This window comes from Pinus tabuliformis, chromosome 9, assembly GCF_031772625.1.
Source record: "Pinus tabuliformis cultivar Carrire ecotype Pingquan chromosome 9, CPIR1, whole genome shotgun sequence".
NCBI classification, from domain to species: Eukaryota; Viridiplantae; Streptophyta; class Pinopsida; order Pinales; family Pinaceae; genus Pinus; species Pinus tabuliformis.
Window position 1 is genome coordinate 873,007,309 of NC_142307.1, and position 22,373 is coordinate 873,029,681.

General features: G+C 34.2%; 1 protein-coding gene across 1 annotated transcript; it reads left to right on the forward strand.

The window, feature by feature from the left end:
* The first annotated feature begins 4,096 nt into the window (after window positions 1-4,096).
* Window positions 4,097-21,632, forward strand: LOC149151570 (serine carboxypeptidase-like 50). Its single transcript, XM_089440451.1, has 3 exons — window positions 4,097-5,858; window positions 21,115-21,197; window positions 21,595-21,632. Exons 1-3 carry the CDS (start codon window positions 4,453-4,455, stop codon window positions 21,615-21,617), a joined length of 1,512 nt encoding a protein of 503 aa, XP_089296577.1. The 5' UTR covers window positions 4,097-4,452; the 3' UTR covers window positions 21,618-21,632.
* The last annotated feature ends 741 nt before the right edge of the window (window positions 21,633-22,373 follow it).

Below are 22,373 nucleotides of genomic sequence, written 5' to 3' on the forward strand. Positions count from 1 at the left end.
GGGATAGAAAGAAGTTCCTTTTTGAAACTTTAGTGACTCCGGTTATCTTATATGGATGTGAGGTTTGGAGTTGTAGCATCTCTAGAGAATCCTAGAGAAAGATTGAGCAAATCCAGAAGCATTTTATAACATATAACCTCAAAATTAAAAGCAACACACCCTATCCTATTCTCCTTATAGAAGTGGGTCTTTCCCCTATTGAGAGCCTAGCTATGACTAGGCTTCTGTTGTACAAGCACAAACTCAATAACATAGGAGACCATAGACTTCCTAAGCTAGCTTTAAATTCCAGCCAAAACCACCTAAGGCTCAAATGAGGTTGGTATAAAGACACCAGGTCCTGGTTAAACCATTGGGAGATTGACGTGAATGTTGCATTGCAAAACATTAATAACATTAAAAATATTGTTACTTCTAAGTTCAAAGAAAAATTGTGGTGTGAGAAATATTTAGCAGTTAAAAGAAAATTAAGATATTATAAGGAGGTCATCAACCCCACCCTACAAGATCAAAAGTACCTCTTTGTTTTAACTAGCTCAAAGAAGAAAATTAATATAGCCAAGATTAGAACGAACTCTCATGAGCTCCATAGTGAAACGGGTCGTTGGGAAGTTCCTAAAACTCCATGGATGGAAAGGTTCTGCCATCTCTATGAGAATACGAACATCAAGGATGAAAATCACTTCCTCTTAGAGTGCCCCATGTACAACCACATTAGATCTCAGTTTCAAAATCTTTGTTGCAATACTGACCTTCCTAGCCTTTTACGTTGTCAAAATTACAGTGAACTCGGGAGGCTTCTCTCCAAGCTTTTTGAGCATAGGAATAAAATCTTAAATCAAACTAAACAATTCGGTTCTTTAGGTCTGATAGACCAAAGTTTGGTCTCAGTGGACGTTAACCATCATCATCATCATCATCAATAACTTTTTTCTAGGCAATCTTTAAGGTTTAATTTTGTTTTTTAATTAATATATTATTTATTTCCTTTTAACATTTGTTTTCGTTCCTTTTATTAATATATTGTGTATTTCCCTTAGGAGTTTACCATTGCATCTCTATTATAGTTATTTGGTTTATGAATCACAACATTTATCTTCCACCTATGAATCATAATACTTATATTTGTTCGTTCTTTTTATTAATATATTATTTATTTCTCTTAGGAGTTTACCATTGCATCTATACTATAATTATTCAGTCTATGAATCACAATACTTATCTTTGTGGGATGTTGGATGATGAAGCATAATAAGTGGTTCAAAATGTGTTGACCTTCAAATGACTGTGATTTATCCCGAAAAAACTTTACTTAAATCATGAATCACAAAAGCCCCCATTCTCAAAATAAACATATCTATTGATGTAAATATATATAATTGCAATTTTTTTATTTTAAATTCATTATTTTTTAAATGAAATATTATAAATATAAAAATAATAATGATTAAGTTAAAATATAAAAATAATAATTATTAATTAAAAAAATTATGAATAAATGGAAAAATTATTATATTGTTATCAGACTATAATTATATTGGTATTATATTATTATTATTATTATATAATTAAGTTTTTTTTAAACAAGAATGAGTATAAGGTTTTATTAAATCTGCCTCTTGATGCAGCTAAAAAAGTAGGAAATTCCCTACATTTGCACCATCTTCAAAGGATCTTCTACTTAGAAATTGACTAAGATTCTAGGAGACAAACACCAATATCTTCCACACTTTTTACAACTAAGACCTTCCTCGTGATTACAAGAGTAAATTCTTACAAATTGCAAAAACAATACATTGATTTATTTGGGAGACCTTTGCAACAAGGAGTTTATAGGAAGTTGGGATCTTGAAGCTAAATTGACATGCACTTCATGTTCCCATTTTTTTAATGGGATTTTCGGTCTCTTGTGAGAGGCGCTTCTGCTAAATTTGACAAGAGTTATTGTCTAACATTGCCTCCTATGCTTAACTTAGTGTGAGCTGCTTTGATTGTCATAGCTTTTTTGCAAAACGTTGGAGTAGATCTACTCATTTCCGCAAGCTCAGAATTTGACATTGTTAATACTTTTGTCGCAATACGTGATTATGTATCTGAAGATACAACCGTTGAAGGAGTTTCTCTTCATTCTCCCCCAACACTGCTAAGTTTCCTTGAACCTCCTTTGGGTTTTCATCTAGAGGAGTAATTTCATCTTGTTCTAGATCTTGAAGAGCCTTAAAAGAATTTCTGTTGAGGGAAGGTTCAAGAACTTCTTCAGCAGATTTCCTTGGAGCTACAAATTTATTATGTTGATTCTTCCTTCACTTTTGAACTGATAAAAAACTACCCTGATTAGATATGGGGGTATGGATATGCCCTTCCATAGAGACAGGGGCTTGGGCTTACTCATCCTTTTTTTGTTGAGGATAGTTTTTGACAAAGTGCCCATGAGAATGACAAATGATGCTTTTGAAGGGAATCTACTCATAGTTCAATTCCTAAATATGGCTCCATTCCCCTAAATTTATTTTTACGGCCTGGGTAAACCTCCAGAAAGATTTACTTCAACAAAAATGTGAGCACAAAAAAGTTGGCCTCCTTTTGGTTGTGCTTTGTCTAGATAGGGACCCAACTTATTTCTAGTGTCTTTTAGTGCATCAGGTCCCAAGAGATGGAGAAGGAGGTGAGGTAGTCCACACTAGCACAAAAGTAATTTTAGAATTTGAATTTAAATCCATAGTCCATGGGGAGATAAAGAGGTAAGTTACTTGATCTAGAAGCTTGGGGTCCATTGTTCCATGATCAGAGATTCAAGAACTTTTGGATTCAGCCATAAGCCCATAAACTTGTCAACTAATGTTTTTTTATCTGAGAGGGCTAAGGCTCTCTTGCATGGATGTGGTGGAGAGAGTTCCACATCCAAAATCTCAGCGAATTTCTTCACAAATTTGGGGGGGAGAAGAAGGCCCCCGCGGTTTTTGTGCTTGCACCAGGGCTTTAAATGCAGTGGCCTCCTCCATAACGTGCAAAGGAAAATCGATCTGCAAGATTAGATCTAAGAAGCCACCTGTAGAATGTCTGTCAAATGCAAACTTCAACCTTACGAGAGCTGCAGCTATAATTGCCAAGGTCTCTTTCAACCAAAACTAATCTTCAACAACCAAATCACAAGATAAAGTCCAAGATCGAAACGCTACAATCCTCTACATATCAAATCTAAACTAATGTTATGACAAGGGAACCTTAACCACCAAAAACTAAAAACCTCAAAACTCATTTTTATCTTTTACCAAAAGTGTTTTTTCTCATTATATAACTAAGTTATCAAACTATTATTTAAATTAAATATTAAGAAATAAATTTCCTTTTAAAATGGGAAAGCAGGTCATAACTAAATTGGCAGTGAAAAACCGCCCTTTAATGTTAACCTGAAAAAAATTATGTTCCATTTAAAATAAACGAAATCCAGTATAAAAATAAAAGCAGTCCTGTCAGATATATCATCTCATTAGGCATCCTATGAGGAGAACAAAATGGATTTCTCTTCCCATTTTGGCATCCTGTGAGGAGAACAAAATGGATTTCTCTTCCCAATTTTTTATCATCTCATTAGGCATCCTATGAGGAGAACAAAATGGATTTCTCTTCCAATTCTTTTATTATTAAGATACAGACAGCGGGAAGTACAATGGCAAGTTCACACATTCCCCACAGCGGACAACGACAATGCATAAAACATTTGATTGGCTTATTGGGTTTGATCAATTGAAATGCAACCATGTCGATGCAAATGGATTGACATATAATATCACTGAATCACACAGCATGAACCGCACCGCTACGCAGATTCAATGAACCTTGGTATGATAAGTTTTTAACACTAAAATATTTATGTTTTTATTTTATATTTGTTTTTTAGTGTGATTTTTTTAGAAGTTTTTTTAATGAGTTTTTTTAATTTAATTTCTCTAAAATTTGGTAGGAATTTAGAGAAATCACAAATTTTTATAGATAATTTTTGCCACATTCAGGTGTTCTAAAAATTTTTGGAGCACTAAATCCATATATACAATCAAAAAACCAATTTAAATAACACAAATAAAATTTTCTGTTCATTTTTTCCTATAGAAAAAGTCAAACAGTCAAACAGGAAACAACCATCATGGGTTCCGTTGCCACCAGATAATCTAAGGTTTGCCCACAGAGGCTCCATGACTGATTTTTTCCTCGGCATCCAGACTGTCGATCTTTTTCGAACACTTTTTATGTGGTGATATACGGAGTACCATAGGCCCAGCACTTGAATCCCACCATTAATCCTGTTGGTATTGTCTTTCTTGGAGGGGATCGCTCATATCCACGGTTCTGTTGAGGATTGTTGTGATTCATGCATCTCTCACGGACTGTCAAATTGCCAAGGGTTTAATCAGGGTTTGAAAGTTAATAGAAAACAGTTTGTGCTGCTTGACGATGAAGCTGCGCAGTAGAAATTCCATTGCAGTTGCAGTAGCAGCTGTGGTGGCTGTGCAATTCATAACAATATTATTTTGGGATGTGGTGGCGGTGGCGGGCATGGAAACTGGAGCGTTGCCCAAAGAGGCACTACCGACGGAATCTGGATATCTGAATATAGAAGGAAAGAGCGGCGCTCGTATGTTCTATGCATACTACGAGGCCATCTCCCCTGAAAAACAACTGTGTGACACTCCGATTCTTCTGTGGCTGCAAGGAGGTCCCGGCTGCTCTGGCATGATTGGAAATTTCTACGAATTAGGCCCCTGGAGAGTCAGCGACAGCCCAGATCTCCGTTTGCATCAGAATCCCGCGCCTTGGAATCGTGTATTTGGCCTACTGTTCTTGGACAATCCCATTGGAAGCGGCTTCAGCATTTCCCCCTCCGAGGAACACATTCCTACCCACCAGGATGAGGTTGCCAAGGACTTGTATGCTGCCCTGCAGGCTTTTTTCGACCTGAATCCCCTGTTTCGCAAACGCCCATTTTATGTAACGGGCGAGAGCTATGCGGGAAAGTATGTTCCTTCCCTGAGCTTGTACATGCTCAATCAGCTGGACAATAATGGGGTATTGCCATTGCGACTGGATGGACTGGCCATCGGCAATGGATTGACCCACCCCATCGTGCAGGTGCAGTCTCACGCCTCTGTTGCATACGCCTTGGGGCTCATCGATTCCCAAGAAAAGCTGCACCTCGAAGCTCTGCAGCAGGAGGCAGCGAACCTCACCCGCCAGCAGAAATGGCCAGATGCCCTTATTGCCAGAAATCGTGTCCTCAGTCGCCTGGAGAACGTTACAGGCCTGGCTACCCTGTTAGACATGAGGAGGAATCTTCCCTATCACACCTCCGAGAATGGAATTGATTACCTCTCCCTGTTCCTCAATCAGCCTGCTGTCAAAGAAGCCCTGAAGGTGGATGGGCATATCAAATGGGAGGACTGCAGTCAGGCGGTGGGCGAGAGATTGGGCGATGACGTGATGAAGAGCAGTAAGTGGATGGTGGAAGCCCTGGTACGGCGGAGGCCAGTCCTGTTGTATCAGGGCCAATTCGACCTCCAGGATGGCGTTGTCTCCACCGAAGGGTGGATTTCTATTCTGGATTGGGAGGGATTGGACGACTTTCTGGCTTCCAAAAGAAGTGTTTGGAAAGTGTCCAACAAGCTGGCTGGGTACAAGCGTTCCTACTCGAATCTCACCCATGTCGTTGTGGCAGGCTCAGGCCATTTTGTTCCAGCCGATCAGGATCTTCATTCACAGATTATGATTGAATCAGGATCGCACTCCATAGGATCAGTTGTAGAATCTTTTGGGATGAATGCAATGACATCCTCAAAGACACAGGGGAAGCAACGAAAATCCAGGTGAGAATTTGACCTTGGTTATTCAATATAATGGGTTGTTAGAAATGCATATCAAATTGTCAATGTGGGTGTGTTTTCTGATAGTATATGTATTTGGATTATGAATATTTTTGGGTTTAAAAAAAAAAAAAAACATTTCTTTTCCACTATAACCAACTTTATAATCCAAAGTGCCTTCCAAAAAAGCCTTTTACAAATTGAAAGACCCTTGAAAAATTAATTTTCCCAGTTAGTGAAAGTGTGCAGGAAAGTTTGCAGGGATGTATATAGTGATGTGTGGTTTGAGCGTTGGGTTTGTTAGGAAGTTACTGTTTAAATTTCATTGAGTATAGTATCTTGTTGTGATGTGCGGTTCAAAGAGTATTTTTTTTTATTGGTGAGTTTCTTTATCAATGAGTCTCCGTTCTAACCAAAATCATAAGAATTTAGTATATTTGGCTTACAAATTGTTAGATGTACTGTTGGTGTTATAGTAGCAGTTATAAAAATTGATCTAGTGACAACCAGAAAAATTAATCCTAACTCTCCCTTAAATTAAACCTGCAATTACCTATTCACCATGTTGTTAAAAAAGAAAAAGTTTATAGCGATATATAAGCTATTTATGTAATCTATATGTGCTCTGCTACATCCCGGCATAATCTGCGTACAGGAGCTCCCATAGCCTCCATTTTTTTAATTTCATGCATAGTTGAGTGACGCATATAAATTATTCTGGAAATATGTGTGCTCCACATTAAAAGACCATGAATATTTTGCAGGCTTTCAATGACGGTAAGTTCATTTTAGTGATTACTAAGTTGCCCTGTGTATGCAGAGTCTTAGTGGGCGAGCCTTCTCATTTTTCTCATTGTATTCTCTAAAATAATTAGACTGTTTTCCAGATTAGATGTATATAGCTTAGATTGAAAATTGGTCTTTGCAAAAATGTTTTAGGAAAAATCTCATCTCATTACACAGTACAGAGTTTTAATTAATGTAAATGAGAAAATTCTTACATTAGGAGATAAATTTATGAGTCCCACGTTCATTACTGAAAGGTAATGTACCCAACCATTCCAGCGAAAATTCATAAAATTTAATAAAACATTATAGATCTTTGTTAATTTTTAATATATTCCATGTTTAATTTTTAACGAGGATCTCCATTTAAATTTAGTAACTTTACATTGTATATAGAATAAATCTATATTTAATTATAAAATATATCAATTTTAGTTAAAAATTTGAGAAAATTATATAATAATTATTAATTAAAAATAAAAATATATTATAAACTTATCAATATGTCCGCTTGGTTCTCGTATAATTTTTTTGTCAATTTCCAGTACTTTCCTTCCCAACTTATGCTATCAATGAACTTTTTATTGTTATATTTGAAATATAAAAATCGAATTAAAAATAAAGTTGTTTATTTTTATTTTTATTTTATTTATCTTTTTATTGTTATATTTGAAATATAAAAATCGAATTAAAAAATAAAGTTGTTTTTTTATTTTTATTTTATTTATTTATTTATTTATTGGCAGTAGGAAAATTAACGTATTAATATATCAAGTCAATAATTAAAAAACAAAGTTGGTGGTGTTATATATATTTTTTAAATAAATAAATAAATATAATGTTTTGGTGAGTTATCATATTTTTTTATTATTATATTTTTAAGTTTTTTTTTCATATTTTAAATTAAGTTTTTTTAAAATTTAATTGAAATTGGCTAAAATCATAAAATTGGTGGTTGGATACGATAAATAGGCAGAGAAATCATTGGGTCGTGTCCTGCATGGACATGGAAATTAATGTACTCCAATCTCACTTTAATCTCATTCAGATGATCATTGGTCTGATGTTGGCTTCAACGCACATTGGTCAATTGCTCTAGTATCTCATTATGGTTGTATTGAATGTCATTGATATAGGCCACCAACTCATTTTTGTTCTCATATTTATGTGCCCGAAGGATATCTAGGTTGGTCTGGATTCCTCTTGGTTGTTCAACAATCGTGTCCAAAGAGGGAGATTGAACCACATGGCTAGGAGAGCGGGGTTCGTCTTAGGAAATTTCGCCCTCCCTCTCCATACTCCTCGAGCCCTCATTACTATAATCTTCCTCTCTACCCATCCTAGCTCCTTGTTGCCCCTGTTGGCCACCTCCTCTACATGGTCTTCCTCACCGGCGAAGCATCCTTGCAAAGTGAAATTCACCCTGAACCTGCACTGACACACTTCCACCGCCCCCAACGAGTCTCTGTTGCTCCCACTCCCATATTAGCCAAGGTTGTAGACAATGCGCCAGTCAGGGTTTGAGTAGAGAAGACCAATATGCCCATCAAAGCTGCAACTCAATAAGGTTAACAAAAAACACACCTGGGGTGGATTCTTAGTAGGATAGTGGGTGCCTTACCCAAACTACAACAATCCCTGAGGTCCTTACAGAGCAGGAGGACCCACGACTCTTACTACGCCCCCAAGAGACTCCAATTCCCAACAAAATCAGAAACACCCACCAAACACACCAAGAAGAAAAGACCTTTCCCCTAGGTTAATAATGTTAGACTCAGGAGCCTCCCGAGACTAGACTTTTGATAGCCACAATCAAACCTTGAGGGAGTAATAATAAAGGTATCTCACCACCTCACAACAGAAAAACCAAATTGCAGTATTAACAAAGACTATTTAAATGCAGCGATGCTCTGCATCGGCCTAACCCCTTCACTTCTTGAAGAAACAAACCATTTATACTAGAAACACACCCAATTCGTACCAAATTGAAGCATGCCAGCAACGAACATACAAAACCTAGAACCCAATAGACTATACACACATCCAACATACAAGAGCACCAAGTTGGTGTTCTACCACCACTTTACCAAAAAAACAGAGACCCTAGCAATAGCATAGAGCCTAGAGAATAAATGTACCTTAGTATCAGCTAATTCATACAAAGCCAGAGACTAGTAGTAAATGCAAAGGTTGGCAGTAGCATTTTCCATTTCTTGACTTTTCCGGGACTTTTGGAGTTGGTATTTTGCCGCTCCAAGATCCGAAATGAAGACTTGAGTTCTCCTCGGTCTAGTTGCTCATATACACTTGCTTGTTGTTGTTGCAAAGTACCCGTTCGACTCGCTGATGGAGCCTTTTTGGCATACTGAGCAGGAACTATCCCCCAAAATTCCTCTGTTCATTTCTCGGCTAACTAATCCACCTTCTCCTAGCATAGCTTGGATAATAAATATTCCAATGGTCTCCAGACTCTTCGATGTTCGATCGTCCGGCCAGTGGAGATCAACTAACTATTTGAGCATGGTTGTCATGTGTGGGAATGTGGCGGGCCAGTGGAGATCAACTAACTATTTGAGCATGGTTGTCATGTGTGGGAATGTGGCGGCCCCATGGCCACGCATGTCACCACTTGATCACCTCCATCGGGGAAGGATTTATTTCCAAGTTAGTTATGCTCTTTTAATTAATTTATCTGAAATTAATTAATTAATGAAATTTTCATATGAGAAAGTGTCATATTGATATTGATAAACTGTGGTATTGGCCCACGGTATTGTAAACAAAAACTATCTACAAGAAGTTAAAAATATTGTTATATGTTTAACTCTTTCATTAATTCTTGTAAGTTTGGAAAGGATGAGGCTACAACATGGTTGTGTCCAAGAATGACACCTGAATAAGAAGGGAATTGAACTAGTGACTTAACAGCTTGGAGTGCCTTAACAACTCACCCAACCACCATTTATCCAAGAGCCTATGGACTACAACAATAAAAATTTAAAATGAAGTTGTAATTTAGTTAATTTTTGTGAATTTTTAGGATAATGTGAAACTTCTCATAAAATAAATGTTTTGATGCTTATCATGAATTGATGTCCGCTTTTACCAACCATTTAATTTAGATGGATTAAATTTCTAAAAGTCTTATTCCAAAATTAACACATCTATCCACAAGTAATAATTGTAATTTTTTATTTTAAATTAATCATTATTTAAATTGAGTATTATAAATTTTAAAAACAATTATTAAGTAAAATAAGAAAAGAATTTCTTAATATACTGAAAAAGTAGAATAAGATTTTTTTTTTGAAACTTATCATGAATTGATGTCCTAATTAAATTTCTAAAAATTCTATTGCAAAATAAACACACCTATCCACCCAGTAATTGCAATTTTTTATTTTTTGATTAATTATTATTTAAATTCACTATTATAATTATAAAAAAGACAATTCAATTTCTTAATGTAGTGAAAAAGTCTCATGAGAAAAATATTTTGTTGTCAACAGTTATTTAATTTATATGAATTAAAAATCTAATAGTCTTATTCTAAAATAAGCACATGTATACACCTAATAATTACCATTTTTTATTATTTTAAATTAAATATTATAATATATAAAATATATATTATTTAAATTAAATATTATAATATATAAAATATATATTAATTAAAGATAAAAAATAAATTTCCTAATATATTGAAAAAAATATGTCATTATTAAATTATGACGCTATTATTTAAATTAAATATCATGAACATAAAAATAAACTTTTATAACACAACATTGAAGATTGTTCTTTACTGTTAGTTTGAAATTTTAGTTATGACATGTTTTTCCTCAGCGAATGACATGTTTTTCGATTTGACTAAGGAAAACATGTCATAATTAAAATTTCAAACTCAGTGAAAAACAACCATGAAATGCTATCACGAAATAAATTATTTTCCATTTAAAACCAAGAAAATGTGAAAAAACAAGAGTAATGTCGAATGCCCGGCCTTATTTATATATATGATTTATTTATATATAGGATTTATATGCATGTAGTTTTTAGTTCAATTAGTTAGGATGTTATGTGTGAAGAAGAGAATGAACTTATAATTTAATTAATTGATTTAAAAAAAAAGTCAAATATTTTGAAATTAATATCAAATTATTCTATTTTAATTTCTAATTTCAAAGTTTTGAATCTAAATTTTCAAGTGTAATTTTATAAATTGTTCTGAATTGAAGAAAAAAAATGGAGTTTTGATAATATTATTTTTTTTGTGAGCTGATTCTATTTTTTAGTGGTATTTATTTACATGGAATGGGAAAATAAGTTTTTTTTGCAAGAATTACTTTTAGCTATGTTTTTTGCAAAATGACATTTGTGTTGTTGGTTTTTTGGTCTAATTGTGTACTGATATTTACAGTTATTAGTTTGATAGATAACCCATGCAATAAAACAAAAAAGTAAACAACTAGAGCAATTTGACATTTGCTTCACTTTGCATGAAATCAGCAAACAAGACTAAAGAGTACAAAAGGGTATTTGTTGGTTATTAGTTTTTAGAAGTTTTATTGTCTATGTCATAGTCTTACCAAAGGTTCATGTGTTGCATTGTAAAAAGAATGTACATATGTTGTAATGTTTGGAATAACAAAACAAAGAGGTGACTTAGTCTGAGGACATGGGTTGTAGAGCTAGGAATAGAGAATCCGTGTTAAGGATGATACTGTTTATTGGGCAAAGAAGAAACCTGAACTTGACGATAAGAATTAAATGCTTAGTGTTGCATGAAGTAAAGGGGATGGTTCATGAAATTAAATGGCATTAGGAAAATATTCAGGTCCATGCTTTTTTGAAATAATACAAGGAGCAAAAGGGAACAAAATTGGACTGATTGCAAGGAACAAGGATGCAGTAATAAGGGAGGGATTAAAAACTTGTCCCAAGAGAGAAAGAGGCACTTGGAAGAGATTATGTGGATAGAGCGATAGTTTCAGTTTTACTGCAGACAAAAAAGATAAATGTTGTATGATTACAATTTCCAATTAATGGGTTATGCTGCATTGTCATTGTAATAGATATGGATAAATAGCAAGGGGGATATGTGTTGTTTTGAATATCTTTGTTATGCAACTGTGAACCAATATTTTCCTAATTTTTATGTTGATTATGGTTATGATTATGCATGGGCACATGTGCCCTATGGTTCCATAAAAAAGGTAAATAAGTAAATATAGTAAATAATAGTAATTACAAAGTGTCTAAAGTTTAGACTGAAGAAGAGTCCCATAACAGTTTTCCCTAAATGCTTAGTGATATCATAAAAAATTCAATAAATGAAGTTAAGGATCTCAACGATTTATTCAAATTGAAAAACAAGATCAATTATAACAATTGGGTTCTAAGAGTAGTTGTATTAATGTACAAATATATACCAGAGATGCTTTGTTTGACATAGACGGTCAATGTGTACATTAAGATATTTGTTTGCAAAATATTGTTCTGACAGGCAAATAGTATGTGAAACATCAAAAAAATGTACTTAAGTCGATTATGTCTTGTTGTAGTGCTTTTACAAGCTTTAGCCTTTATTGTGCATGAGCTTCCATTCCCGCCACAGGGAGCAGTGTCAAGGAGCTGCTGAGAGAGTTCTTGAGCATTCTAGAATAGTTGGTATGTGGTAGGTGAGGTGGAAGCCCGATGTAAGGTGGCTCCAAGCTTCTGTTAGATAAGAATTGCAGGAGCACCTGTGCCACCATGCGAGGAATTCTCTACTCGAAGGCAAATAAATGCCACAGGATAACAATTCCTTAATGTAACTATCACCCAAGCTCAGAAGGGGTAACGTCGTGGAACGCCTTAGTATGACTTCGACAAAGTGGCGAGGTGCTCATTTAGATCTACAGGCGAAACGAATTCTAGAGTACAACTCACAATCGAGAGGATTAGCTAGAGGTAGTTGATGCAGCAGTACACTTGGTCTCTAAGGTCAGTACATAAATGTCGACTAAAGAGCATGCGTGCTGTAGAGCCAAAGGGCCATGGCACAACCATTCTTGAAAAATTAGAAAGGATGTTCAATGTCGAGCAAAGAGGAAAAGTGTTAAATTTATAGAGAGAATTGGATAGGCTTATCCTATTGCAGTTAGGACCATGGGCGAGAAAACTTCTGATTGGGACAACATGATTCTACTATTGTACGATTGGACATCGTACATGGATTATCTGCAAGGTTCAAGCGACGTGGTGGGTAACGGAGAGTTGGCAAGACAGAGTAATAGTTGCATAATAGCATAAGAAAAGTAGTGCCAAAAGCCATTTACTTCAAGCTTGGGAGGTCGATCCGTATTCATTTGTAGTCACTTCGAGTTGGTAGTTGCATGGTTGGGAGGTCGGGTAGTCGGGAGGCTACATTTTTTTGTCAAAAATTTTCTGGATTTGATGTTTGACTTAATATTGGACCGATTATAGTGTCGGGAGGTCGGACAGTCGGGGGTTTTTTGTTTCATTGCAATTATTCTATCGTCATTCGACTATACCATAGTCAGGTAGTTTCATTAGGTCAGAAAATGTTAAGGTCAGAAAGTACGGTAGTTTTATATTTGGGAATACTAAGGTCTGGAGGTTGGGTAGTTTCAAATTTGGACAATACTTAGGTAGGGAGTTCATTTATATTATTTATAAAAATCATAGTCACCCAGTGTTCTAAGTCGGTTGGACAAAAGGTCAGGTCATTTGATAGTCGGGTGGTTTTTTAGTAGTTTCATGGTTGAACATTGTTGAAGTGGGGAGGTCGGTAGTTTGACAGTCGATAATGTTGAAGTTGGAGATCAGGTCGATTATTTATAAAAAAGATTCATAGCTGCTCTATGTTGGTAATTGAGTAGTCAGAAGGTCATATTTCCTTTTTACAAAATGTTTCTGGATCTTACTTACGACTTAAATTTCAAAAAACAAAAATTGTATAAGGCTCTTGTTTTTTATGCATTTTTTGATAAACAAAAGAAAAAATTCCAAAACAAACAAATAAAGGAGACTAGAGTTTCAGTAACTGACTCTAAAAAAACGAAAAGTACAAGATCACTATTACGATTGTCACATTATTTTTTCCTGAGTCGAACATATAGTTGAGCATTTTTTTTGTTTTGTGATTTGTTTATTCTATCTTGACCTAGAGTAGACCATAGTCGGGTGAACTCATTAGGTTTGATAGTTTCACAGTACGACAATGTAGAGGTCAGTATGTCTGCTAGAAGTCTGGTAATGCCTGACTATTTATAAAAAAAATTATGGTTAGCTTGAATTCCTGATCATGTAGTCAGAAGGTCGGGTACTCAGGAGCTTGTATTGTTTCTACAAAATTTTCTTGACTGCGAATTGCGACTTAAGTTTTCAAAAAAAAATTATTTAAGGCTTTTGTTTTTATTGATTTTGTGACACACCAAGGGAAAAAAGCTTGTTGTAAACATGACAACAAGAATGCAAATTAATTGGTGAATATTTAAATTATAATTTTCATACCAAATAATTACAGAACAAAGAAATATAGAAAATTGGATATTCCTCTCTCCAACACAGTGTGAAAAGAGTTTACTGTGTGCACACTGGCAACTATTTTCTTGACTCTCAGCTCAATTATTAATATCATAAGTCTATATGGTATATGACACTATAAATTCTTCTTAGAATTTTAGTAGCTAGTTCTCAAAGCCTATATTCCCTATCTATTTGTGTTTATAGTTATATCTAGTCATAAATTTATATCTAGTTACAATTGTATTCATAGAAAAACACCTTAGACAATTGAATATAAGGACATAGTGTAGCAATGACACATATATGCTCAATTTATTTTAGACCTCTATCGTGCATTAACATATTCAAGGTCTTATATGAAAAAAATGGAATGCTCCATTACAATTGCATTTAAACAAATTCAACAAGAAATCGTATGTCTTGTCAAGACAATAATGTTGAAGCTATTCAAAAACTTGGAAACAAATTGCTAAATATACAACAAATGTCAAGTGGACAAACAATGCACATTGTTTTGTGTTTGTCTTTGTCTTCAACTGCTAGAAGAACAATTTTCATGAACATTGATCGATCTGAAAAAATAACATATGTTTTGAAAGACCTACTTTTTTAGAAAAACAATCTGATAACTCTGGATTCTATAGTTGTAGTTGTATTTAGAGTTAAATACTTGACACAAATGAATACAAGAACATAGTAATTAACATAGAATTTTTTGACACAATGTGCAAGTATTTGCTCAATTCCTTGTGCTAGTTTTGTGTATAATAACTCTTTTGCTATGACTCTGGGCATACTCAGTGTGCAACCGAAGTTCAACATGGAATTCATTGTCATGTTGTGCTTCATATTATAGGCATACCGGTTTTCATGGACATATTGACACAGATACATAACAAGAAAAAATAGTGCAATGAGAACTAGTGGAATGTATCTTGTTGAGGAAACATGTATAACAATGCTCAAAAGAATGGTGAGTTTAATGTGCAATATATAGTGATAAACATTTTAACAAGAAATATATGAGTTTGCTATATTATATGAATTTTGAATGTGAAAAAGGATCAAGACACAATTAAGACTGGAATAATTAATATGCTTGCATTCAATTTATAAAATAAATTTGGGGTGGCATGAGGGGGAGGGATTCTCATTAATCCCGAAGGAATCATAGAAGATAGATTTGCTTGGGGTTTTGAAATGAAGACAAATAATCAAGCTGAGGCTTATGGGTTGTTTCTCGGGCTCTCTCTGGCCCAAAAAAAGGGAATTAGGGATATGCATATCCTAGGGGATTCCATGTTGATTATAAAGCATATGAACTACAACTCAGCCACTCAAAACATTAACTTGAACCAGATGATCAGGAGAACTCAGGGAATGATACCTCTCTTTGAAAAAGTGAAGCTTTTCCATATCCTAAGAGGTAATAATAAGGAAGCTGACATGCAAGCCAATTCGGCCTATAGGATGAAAGAAGAAAGAAATGAAGTGAATGGAATTGTGGGATCAGTTACCATCACTTGATGGTTGATATGAATCTCAAACTTTTGATAGTTAAGTGCGACTCTTGTAGGAAAAAGAGTTATAATAGGAGTGAAAGCATGGAGTTTATTTTCCCTTTATCCCCTAGCTTGACTCCCTTCCCCCCTTTCTTCCCCTTATTGGGTTGTGTTATATTCTTTCCACGACTAGCCACCCTTGTTAATCGGGGGATTAGAAGGGGGGCAAAGCCACCCCTTCATTGCACCGATTGGACAGCGGGGGGTCACAGGCCCCCCTGTCCAGAGGGTTTGAGGGGGGCGAGTAGCCCCTCTCTATGGGGTGCGGGGCAGTGCCCTAGTGAAATTTTTTTTGGACCCTATATTAGGTTGGGCATACCTACCTATGGTTTTGTGTATGGTTTTCGCACATGGTTTTGGATGTGATGATTTTTCAATCCATGGTATTAGATGCTTCAGCATGTACATATATGTATTGTAACATTGAAAGGAACATAATGAAAAATCAAGCGAGTAGTCCCGGTTTTGGGATACAGGGGAAAATCTCTGTGTATATGTGTTTTATGTGTTATGCTCTCACATTGTTTATTTTCTATTCTTAGAATTCATATGTAGGTAATTTCTATACAGGGTTAAAACCTACACCCCTTTCTTCCCTTCTACCTCTCCTACCTTACACCCCTTTCTTCCCTTCTACCTCTCCTACCTTCCTTACCTCCTCCACCTCACTCCCTTCCACCTCATCCCCCTCTTCTCCCTTCACCTTCAACATCGACCACTTTGGTAGCCATTTCATTGTCCCTCTCTTCCCTTCTCTCCTTGCCACTACCCTATCGACATTCATATCCCCTGGCCCCTCTTCCTTCCTCGTGGTGCCCCTAATGTTTGGCTTATGACGCAGCATGATTATTATCCTTGGGTTGGTACTCCACTTGAAATATGGTGAAGTTTAGGCGTGGGAGCCCTAGTAAGTGCTCCTCGTATCATTTGTAGAAGCCAGGAAAATCGAGATGAAACCATGCGAAATTATGGTGAGTGCAAGGAGAAATTAATCCATCTGGTCTAGGGTGGTTAGTTTGTGTGAGGTAAGTTGGCGTTGGACAAGTTGGCAGTCATTTCCATAATCAAAGGAATTATGGAAGAACATTGAGATTTAAGAGGAATGAGTATTACTCATATGCTTTGTATCAGGAACCAAACCATAATTCTCTATATAAGAAGTAGTAATGGTAAGATATTTTGTCACAAGAATTGGTTTTCTACTGTCCTCAGGGTTTCCATCTTAAGGACCCAATGAACGGGTCAAGGAAATCTGGGTAGTCTGGGTAATGGCAAAGTATGTGTAATCTACACGGTGGTGGTTTTAGAGGGTCATCACGGGAATGAATTGGCCACCGTTGAGGGTGGCATAATTGGAGATTTAGGCAAGAAGGATTTTTTTGAATTGGTTGCCACGGATGGTGGTGTAACAGAGTTTGTGAATGCTAAATGGTTGCTATTGGAAGTCGGTTACTTTTGTCAGTCCTGTGCAGTCTTACATAAGCACAATAACTCCTATCTTGGTTTGGTTGTCCTTTTTCTCTTTGTGTCTCGTAGTTCTAGTCAACCCCCCTGCCCTACGTTCAATATGGAAGCTTTGAGTATAGCAGAGGAGGATAGTTCGGTATCTGGTTCATGGGGTCATCACCGACCTCATTCGGGCAGAACGTCTGGGCGCATTGTGAATGATCGAGGAAGGTTTCACCATGCATGTGGTCTCTGTGATAAGGAGCATGTGGAAATAAAAGAAGGGATGGTGATAATTCAAAGGTGCATTCATCAACAACAGAAGGAGACTCTCGAGATGCAGGAGCAACAATTGGAAAAAAATGAGAGAATTCGTCAACTGGAAGACGAATTTGACGCTTCGTGTCTACAAATTGAGCACCTTCATCTCATGATGGTAGAGAAAATACCGAGGTCGAATGAAGAAAACACTAGAATCAATCTTCACAACCCGACACCGATGGAGGAGTAGACGATACCATGTGATTTTTTTCCCTGTTTTCTAATGTCAAATTATAAATGTAAATATTTGTTGAACCAATTCTATAGGATTTATAGAAATAGTCTAGTAGTTAGGGAGAATTTTATAATTTTGGGGAAGAAAAATCTAGGCTTGGTAGAACAAAATGCAAATTATGATTCCCATAGGTGACTCTGAACTATTTTTGTAAATCTCTCAAGTTTTGGCTACATATGGGCGTAGATTAATACATAACTCCTACGCTTGTCAGTTAATTTTTTTTATATAAAAGCAATTGTTCACAGGTGGCAAAAATCCTCTTGGAAAAAGTTAGTATGTGCTCGATCAAAGTTCCAATTATTTATTTATTTATTTATTTTCATTTCGTATGATTGCAAATAACAGTTGTAAAAAAGTCATGTTGTTTATCTAAAACTAAAATTAAACTAAGATCTACAGTTCAATCCAACCATTGATGACCATGAATATAATATTTTGCAAGATAATCAAAATTTTGTATGTGGAAAATTTGTGCCACTTTTGTTACATAGCACAATAGATATCCTAGCTTCAATAACTAAAGCAACTGTCCCATGCAAATATGCATACAAGTTCTCACTTGTACACTTTGACATATTGTCAATTGAGCAAATCTTACTTGAACAAGGTTTGTAGATCTATGGACAAAATATCAATGATTGTGATGACTGTTTGTTTGAGTCTATTTGCACACCTGCACTATGTTTCGATATGTCTAATATGAAAAAAATAGTTGCACAAGTTTTTTATAATTGTTTCATTTGCAGTAAGAATATTGCTACCAATTTCTTAAAACAACACCTGGATACTAGAAACATTGAACAAGAGCAATGTATCAATGATTCACAGGCTTATACTATAAACTCATTACTGCCATATGCATATCGACATATAGAGGAAAAAGGTTTTGCAATACAAATAATTTGTGAACTATTTGATGTTAACATATATATTTGCAATATAGAAATAAAAGATATTTTCTTGAGATTTTGTTCATGAAACACTTGCTCCAAATTCCTGTACATTATGTATGTACCAATATCAACTACAATGCTCATCTAAAAAATGATTTAATCAGTCCAAATATAAAAAATCAGAGTGTTTAAATGAGCCTAACAGTACACATAATATCATGAAACATAAATTCCTAATTGGAGTTGAATTCACAAGATTGAACGGATACGTTTTGGCTGAACATTTAAATAGAAGCTCCAAAAATATTTTCAGAATTTTCTACTATCCAGCGAATTTTTTTAGTATTTTCTGGAATATCTACAAAGGCATCATTTAAAGTAAATTAATAACAATTTTTATGTCATGAAGGAGAGAAAATTTGTCTATATTTTAGTATTGCACTGCATCAGCCAGCAGTGTCGCCTTCCCTACAACATCAAGCCCTTCATGGGGCCCACAATAATCATGGTGATTGTTCTAGGTCAATTAGTTAATATATAGTTTTTAGATATTTATGTGGCTGAGAATGAAGCACATACACATCAAGCCTAACGATTGTGAAAGACGGGACCTGAAAAGTTGGTATGTAGTGTTGTACTTAATGCGTAATCCAATAGGGATAATGACTTTACTAAATTAATTCATTATGTGTATATTTGAATGAATTAACATCTTATTTTATATTTAGTATGGAGTACATCTCTCATTTTATAGTGGAAGTTGTACATTAAATTGTACAATATTAATTAATAGTGAAGTACATCTGCCATCATTACATAATAAGAGGTGAAAGAAATGAATTTAAATGTGGTTTAAAAAAAAAAAAATTAATTTATAATGTTAAACTTTGGAAAAATTTCATAAATTTTTGGACAACTTAAATTTAATGTCAACACCAATTTTTTTTTTAATACGTTATTACCTTGCTGCCGCAGGTAATAATAAGCATTTGTTTTAGTAGCTATTTCACAAATATTAATGTGACAATTGTTTTTTCATTGTATTTGTTTTAGCAGCTATTTCCACAAATATTAATGTGACATTTGTTTTTTCATTTGCTTTTGTATTACATGTATTATAGCTTTAGCTTTTTAAGCATTTGTATTGCTTTTCTTTTCATTTTTCAAAAGTTTTATTAATTAAATTAAATCTAGATATTTTTTAAAAATTAAAATTAATATTCTATTCTTATAACGGGTGGTGGTTTTGAGTAGGTTAATTTTTTAACATTGTAAATGATTTTGATTAAAAAAAAAATCAGATTAATTACATCATGAGTTTTCAGTATCTAATGTGGTTCATCATCAGGACAAAGGTGAAAAAATAAGTCAGTCAAAAAGTTTAAATAACGAAGATGTATCTGGTTCTGTTAGGAAAAAGCTGTTATGAATTAGCCGTTACAAATTAGTTGAATAAATTTATTATTATTTTGTTATGTTTTATTTTAGTTTATTAATGTTTTAAATTAAAATATATTGAATTCAAATTAGTTAGATTAATTTAATAATAATATAATAAGAATTGAGTATTTGTAAATATATAATTAAAATAAGTTTAGTATAGTTGTTATTAAAAAATGAATAATATCCAACAATTATATTTAAATATTATTATATTAAAATATTGGATAATATTTTAATTAGGTCAAAGAGAATATATATTGTTGAATTTAAGCTTATATGATCCATATCAGATTTTTTAAGAAGTTTTTTTTGGAGTAAATCACATTCTAATGCATTTGTCGACGCTGCATATATAATATTTTAATTAGGAAATCAACGAGAGTATATATTACCCTATAAAAGTAAAAATTATTAATTATTAATTATTAAATGATATTAATAAAAAAATTAAATAAAATTTTGAGTGTAATTTAAAAATATTTAGTTATATTTAACGTTTAGTTTTAAGTAAGTTAATTTTATTAACATACTAAAATGATATTAAGGATAAAAAACTAATTAAAATTTCGATTGTAATTTAAAAATATTTAATTATATATTTTTTATTTACATATAGATATTTTTATTTAATTTTATTTAATAGTTCAATGTATCATTTTATTGTACCAATGTGTAGATTTAAATAAAAGTTATAAAGTAATTCTGAATTTTAAAAATTTAAATAATAATTATAACGTAATTCTGAATTTGTAGAATTTAAATAATAATGATAATAATTTAAAGAGGAAAATTATTCGAGGTAAACTCACCGACGCCTTAAATTCATTTGATGGGTTACTCGCTTATCTAGGTTTTGACTTGTTATATTTTAAAGTTCAAATGAGATCTGATTGGATTAGCTTCCAAGAAGAGCCGCCGCTGAATACATTCCATTACGTCGCGTTTTCGGCAGGTAGAGTTCATTTATAAGGCAGTCTATTTGGTTAGTTTGCAGTTTATGAATCTTCATTTTCTAAGGCAGTCTCATTGGTTTGCAGTTTTTCGGATGCGGAAGTGGCGGATTTTCGCTACTTCTCGTTGGTACAACCTCCACTTCCCAGCGGATTTCGCCAGGATACAGGTACGGACAATTACTTAAAATCAATGTAGACCCCCACAAATAGCTGTATTCGTGCTGTATTTATTACCCATATTTATTTGTGTCTAGGGGTCCATTTCAGACAAAACTATGTATTGAGAGTTTGTTTTTGTTTTTTAGTAAGGAAAATGTTACATTTATGATCTATAATGATAATAAGATCATATTATTGAAATTTACTCAAAAATAAATCATATTAATTAGTCCTTACATCAAATCTCAGTAATATAATTATTTTGAAAAGCAACCTCATTAAAAAAAATATCTAAAAGAAAAGAAAACTAACTTTCATGGCTATTCCACGAATCGTACTATAGCCATTCTCGTAGGGTTGGTCTGTAATCATGGCGTACGATTAATGTGGCATTTCTTTTTGCAGTTGTCTATAACGCGACTTTTTGAAAGCCTTTCCGGCAGGTTTTTCCGGTCGAAATCTGGCAGGAATTTATTGGAATCGCAAGTTTGATAGCTAGTTTCTACACAATGAAAGCGTCCCAGGGGTTTTCGAGGGTGCTGAATCCAAATATACAGTTAAAAAACCATTTTAACTGCAACAAATCAAGATTTAACCTCAATTTCTTCGGCCGGATTCCGTCACCGGAATCTCCAAAAAGTCGCATTATAGACAACTCCTTTCTTTTTTCATTTGGGTTCGTAGCATGCCAGGATTTTACATGTGTTGTAGCTTTAGCCTGTCACCTATTTCCCTGGTTTTCCTTCTCATTTTTCAAAACTTTTTCTTCGGTTAAACTAAATCAGGTTGTTTTGTAAAAGTTGAAATTAATCTCCAGTTACGTGGATGACGGTGATGTGACCTTTGAAGTGACACGTAAGACCAATCCCAATGCATTAAAGTAATAATTCATCACAGGGAAAATTTCGGGCAGTAGTGATTGTCTCGACTTCATTTTAATAAATATTTTGTTTAGTTTCATTCACTATTCACCCCGAGTGGCCCCTATGAGTTATGGATCTATTTTAATATTAGTAATTGTCCCAAAAGGTACAAAGAGAGGGTGGCATACTTTGCATCACAAAAGCAACCATATATTTATCATCTCCTAGCTTCTCAATAACAAACATTTGATCACTAAAATCCTTCAATTGAAACAAATATACCGAGACTGATCCTCCTTGCAAATTACCAAAAAAAAAAAC

Excerpts from the sequence above, each read along its gene's own strand:
- LOC149151570 (XM_089440451.1), top strand. The coding sequence starts at position 4,453 with ATGAAGCTGCGCAGTAGAAATTCCATTGCAGTTGCAGTAGCAGCTGTG. Across the intron at positions 5,859-21,114 it reads GGGAAGCAACGAAAATCCAG|TTTTTCGGATGCGGAAGTGG; the intron begins GTGAGAATTTGA and ends ATTGGTTTGCAG. Across the intron at positions 21,198-21,594 it reads CGGATTTCGCCAGGATACAG|TTGTCTATAACGCGACTTTT; the intron begins GTACGGACAATT and ends TTCTTTTTGCAG.